Source organism: Corylus avellana, chromosome 3, assembly GCF_965113065.1.
Source record: "Corylus avellana chromosome 3, dhCorAvel1.hap1.2, whole genome shotgun sequence".
Lineage (NCBI taxonomy): Eukaryota > Viridiplantae > Streptophyta > Magnoliopsida > Fagales > Betulaceae > Corylus > Corylus avellana.
In genome coordinates, this window is record NC_142492.1 from 12,077,532 (window position 1) to 12,083,071 (window position 5,540).

Consider the following 5,540-nt stretch of genomic DNA (forward strand, 5'->3'; position numbering starts at 1 on the left):
TGATCACAAGGCGTAGACATGAAGGGTACAAAGATAGATGGGGTCAAAAAAAGGAAGAGAATAAATAGTCTTTTTTATCTTTTTTTTTTTTTATTAAAAAAAAATTAAATTAATTAATTTAGTACCACAAAGAAGCAACATTTAAATTTAAATTCCTTGGGTAACAATGAAGTAGGCATGATTTCATGAGCATGTAATTAATATTCGTATTAATTGTTGCTTAAAACAGTAGGAAAGTTAATTTAGGGCATAACAGAGACTCTTCCTCTCTTTTTCCAATATAAACTTTTTGAGATTAAGGAAATTAACTCAAATTAGACATCACTAATAAATGAATTGCCCAATGATCAGTGAGATGATAGCCTTCATTGAAAGATTGATTAAAGCATTACATCCTTCTTAATTAGGTGGGAATGGGAACCTCTACAGTCATTAAGATGTGATCATTAATTATTAGGGCACTATATATATATATATATTTTTTTCCATGGCTGTACGTACGTCCAACCTTTTGGGTTCTACTCATCTCAAAATTGAGTCCATTTGGAATGTAGCTAAGCATTTGTTTTACATTCATGAAACTTTTTTCAGAATGTCCCACTTAATTATTATTATCAATTTCTTATGTTAATTGTTAGTATTATTATTGTTTGAGCCATTGACTGAATGCCGCGGTCAAAGAAGATCTGCTAAGACAGAAAACAGGCAAGACCCGCAAGGGTAATTAGCCGGTAGCATTGACTGAGAACACTCTAGTGCTTAAGTCAGTGAATCATTCAAAAGAAAACCCAATAAACTAAGAATAAAAATGAGTAGGTGCATACCTTAGAATAAGGACATTGGCTTTCATTTATAGGATTGCGTTTAATATGGTAAGCGGGCTTGATATAGCAAGAGCCAAAGGTAATGGAACCCAGCCACCATATTTCATGAATAGTTTTCATTCGGGAGATATTTCAATACCTCATTTCCTTAATGAATCAAGTTTATTAAATAGGCAAAACCGTACCGTGAATCAAGGACGGAGCCAGTTTGAATTTGGGTGGACCTAAGGTCAAAATATTTTTGAGGAGGGACCAATTGGCAAAAAATACCTAAAATTATTTTTTTTTATCTTAATTAATTATTTTTTTTTACCTTAAACTTTTTTTTTCTTATAATTTGTGGGGACTAGAGCCTTTGCCGGTCCCCCCTAAATCCATCTATGCGTGAATGAGACATATCCTTCCTTTTTTATCCCCTACCATACGTCCGTCGGTCCGGGGACCATTTCTGATGACTCCTTTGGGGGGGGACTCGTCAAGCCCAAAGGGGGCCTGAGCGAACCTAAAAAGACCTCCCTACTAAATAGTATCACCAATTATCTCATGCAAGAAAATATCCTCACTGAAACAACGGTACTCTTATAATTACATAGGTAAATAGACGAAGGAGAAAATCCATGCAACCGACAAACAACAAATTGACAAAACTGATGGTGGTGCACTGTACACAGTAACACAGCGCTTCATAAGATATTAATGTTTTTCCTGACCATAACGATAATTTTCAAAGACATATACTGTTTTCAAGACAATATCGTCGTCGTCATCATCATCATCAGTAATTCACAAAACATTAGATGCAGTGGATCTGCCTCCTTTGACAAATATTTTATTTCAAACCATACAATCGTCATCCATCCATCTAGGTATCATGTTGATTGCCATCGCTGTAGTGTTGCAGATATTGGTAGTCATAATCAACGAAACGTGACACCCTGCTTAAACATTGGCCAAGTTTCTAAAAGAAATTAATTAAGTTTTAGAAATATCTCCCAGCCATATATTTTTTGCTCAGGTACTTGTCACATAAATAAAAAGTGGCATGCTGAAAAACACCAAAATATTCCTTGATCCCACAAAATATTTATAGCATAACACATCAACTAATCTGCGGTTTTTGGTTTTTTTGTTTGTTTTTTTTTGCTTTCGAAGCATATATATATATATTGAAATAACATTAATTGAAGACAAAAATTTAAGGTTATATAATATATATATAACAATTCTCTTATGATTACAACCTAATTAACATGAAATGTAGGAGAAAAAGTCAATCTGGATTGTTATTGAAAAGGTAAAAGAAAAATCAAAACCATGTCAACCATTCAACACCATGACATGTACAAGAGCTTAAGGGAAATATCTCATAGTTGTGGTCATCAAGCTTTGCATCTTGCATTGTTGCATTGCCTTTATTCTTGAATTTCCTCGTCCATTTCCAAACACCAAGCAAACATTAATTGGCATGCAAATTTTTATGTTGCCTTTTTAATTACTCACAATTCACAACCTCACCCAATAGAAGCAAAAAAAGGGGGGAAAATGGCCTTTTTTGTGGCGGGGACAATTTCCACAACCATTATCATCTCATAGAGACGAAGGAAAAGCATGATTCAATGTATTATTAGCTCCCACATTTGATGAAACCGGTGCGATTTCTTCCCCACCGAGTGGTCCTTCAACGTTATCCCAGAAAAGAAAGTTTGAGCATTGTTGCTGGGATTCAACCCATTCATTCAACTCCTGCCTTTGCAAGCACTCCAATCCCATCTCTCCTTCCTCATCTATGCTACACGATTGCACGTCAAGAGGCACCATATTCTCCATGTTCTCTATCAATGGCGGCAAATAATTTGCGTCCATGCCCACCGCAAAAGCTGACGCCGCCGTAGTCGGAGGCGGAAGCGCTTGAACTTGATGTTGGTTCATATTCCATGTTTCATGAGTACTATGGAAACCCACCGCATCCTGAAAATACTCGGCGCGTACGACGTTGTTTTCTGCAGACCCATCAAGTGAAGATGTGTCGAACATGAATAAAGGGCATGAAGAAGAGAATAGGGTTTCATGAACAGGTTGCTTTGGCGTGAAATCTTGATTCACAAAATCAAGTTGGTTCGAACTGTAACCCATTTGAGAATGTTCTGAGTTAGTAGTATTTGTGGTGGTGTTGGTGCTTGGAGACGAAGAGGGTTTTCGTATCTTCTTCTTTATCCATGAATTCCAATAGTTCTTTATCTCATTGTCTGTTCTTCCCGGCAAGTGACTTGCTATATGAGCCCATCTACAAATCCATCATGCATACATGTTAGCATACTAAATGAATATGTCGGTCCACCCAAAAGGAAATAAAAACAACAAATAACACAGACATAATCGATCGTGAACTATCACGACAGTTTACAAAAAAAATTGTACTAAAAAAAGGTGTTTTTGAAAACAATTTGATTAGAAATCAATGTTTGCATGTTCATATGAAAACAATACTATACTAGTAAAGCGTTTAGAGAAAGATTATTAATTGAAGGATTATTAATATTTAATAAATTAAGAAGGTGGAGGGTGTAGTGAGATAGAGTGCATATAATAAACATGTACTTAATTTCGACTGAAAACTACAATTTCAACCGCTGAAATTGCCCTCTTAACGACTCAAAATATATGTAGGTGATACTACTAGGGGAACTACTTTGAACAGTGAGATTGCTTCTGGTTGCAAGCTATTTAAGACAATCTCAAAACTTATTCAAAGACTTGGTGTTAAAGTTTTGTTTAGAATTGTCATTGTCAGTCAAGTTGCATACAAAGCACCTCCTCCACCACTAAAAAATAAATAAATAAAAATAAAATAAAATCCCACGAGTAAAACATTTGACGTTTCACACACTCACAAGCTCTAGCTGATGATACATCGTGTTTGAAAAATCTATGTTGCTTTGGTGTGACAAGACACCATGCAGAAAAATGTTTTTTTTTTAAAATTTTAAATACATATATATATATATATATAAAATAAAAAATAAAACAAAAACAAAAGAAAAAAGGGGAAAGGGGGAACATTATAATCTACAGTCAACTTTTTTTTCTTTTTTTTTTTAATTTATTTATTTATCTGAACCTGTTTCCTACAACTCCATGAAGGCTGATGATTAACTTCTCCTCCTCCGGAGTAAACCTCCCTCTTCTGATATCAGGCCTCAAATAATTAATCCATCTCAATCGGCAGCTCTTCCCACACCTTTGAAGCCCTGAAAAATGTGATCCATGTATATATATATAAGCTACAGAATTTATTTATTTTTTTGTGTTTGGGAGAGAGAGAGAGAGAAAGGAGAAAGAAAGATGACCAGCTTTCTCGGGGACTTCGCTCCAGCAGCCATAGCCATGGGTGGTGATGTATCGAATGAGCTTTTCGTCTTCCTCCGGCGACCAAAGGCCTCTCTTAACCTTCTGCTGATTACAGCAAGAATGGTGACCCATTTTTTGACGGAGCTCCGGGCCGGGGGGCGAACAATAATTTAACTTGGTATTTTTTGGATTGTCTTGTATCAAATGAATGCGTGGAGGATTGATTATTGGAGGTGAAATGGCTGTGCAAGAGTTGGGCTTCTTTCTCTCCCCCTTTAAAAGAAACAGGGAAGTCCAACTCAGCCGACATTTACAACCGGATGGGGTCCATATAAGGGACCCGATCTCCATCTAACCCTAAAACGACGTTCCATCAACTTTATTCCCACGTCACCGGCCGTTTTCTACGTACATTTGTAGTATTACGTAATTACCGACGCACGTACCCCGTGAACTCTGCCGGTGGTTCCACATATCCTTGTCTCTCTCTCTCTTTCTCTCTCTTTTCTTCTGTGTCTCTCTTTCTGCAACCAATTATTACTATAGTCTATATGAAGTAAAACCCAGTGAAGTTTTTATTTTTTCTTTGGCTTAACCCCCAATGAACTTGTGACACGTTATAGAATAGAGAAAATAATTTGGAGAATGGGTGCTTTTTTTTTTTTTTTTTTTTTTTTTTTTTAGGTTTAAGGTAAGTTATATCATATCAAATCCTCGATTACTTTATGTGAAATTTAACCACTTACTAGATTTACGGGTTTTTACACAAATTAACATAATTTCCTCTCAAGTGCGAGTCTAACTTAAAACAATGGAATATTTATTAATTATTTCATGGTCAAGAGCTAAAACTGATGTATTTAGAGCATTTCTAGCAAAGAATTGTAGTTTAGCTACTCAATATACCACTTTTTTAATTTAACTATTACTTTTTCGCAATGACTCTATCATATAGACTCTCTATTTTACAATGCCTACTTTATTTAAATATTGTTTTTAATCTATTTTTTATTATTTGTTCTACTCCTCTCTCTCTCTCTCCCTCGCCACAAATTGTATTGAACCACCTAAAACCACTATTTTGGAGAAATCGAACCACCTAAAACCCATCAAGGTGGTGTATGGCAGACAGAACTCCATGGGTGATGTGCATCAGTCTTTTCCGCTTATCGTTTTGATCGGATAGATCGAAACCCAAAAAGGCTCTCGGTCGCTACTTCGTAGTCGTCTGGCCATTGGGTGGCAGCCCTACAGGGACAGGGAGAGAGATGAGGCACTGAGGGAGAAGGGATAGAGAGAGAAAAGAGATGAGGAGGTGCTGAGGGAGGATAAGGGAGCGTGAGGGAGAAGGGGAGAAAAAGAGAGGAG

At 36.3% G+C, this 5,540-nt stretch overlaps 1 protein-coding gene across 1 annotated transcript; it reads right to left on the reverse strand.

The window, feature by feature from the left end:
• Nucleotides 1-2,094: 2,094 nt before the first annotated feature.
• Nucleotides 2,095-4,385, reverse strand: ATMYB103 (myb domain protein 103). The gene is made up of 3 exons (XM_059587076.2): nucleotides 4,172-4,385; nucleotides 3,943-4,072; nucleotides 2,095-3,108 (listed from the first exon to the last, which is right to left on the reverse strand). Exons 1-3 carry the CDS (start codon nucleotides 4,302-4,304, stop codon nucleotides 2,412-2,414), a joined length of 960 nt encoding a protein of 319 aa, XP_059443059.2. The 5' UTR covers nucleotides 4,305-4,385; the 3' UTR covers nucleotides 2,095-2,411.
• Nucleotides 4,386-5,540: the final 1,155 nt, after the last annotated feature.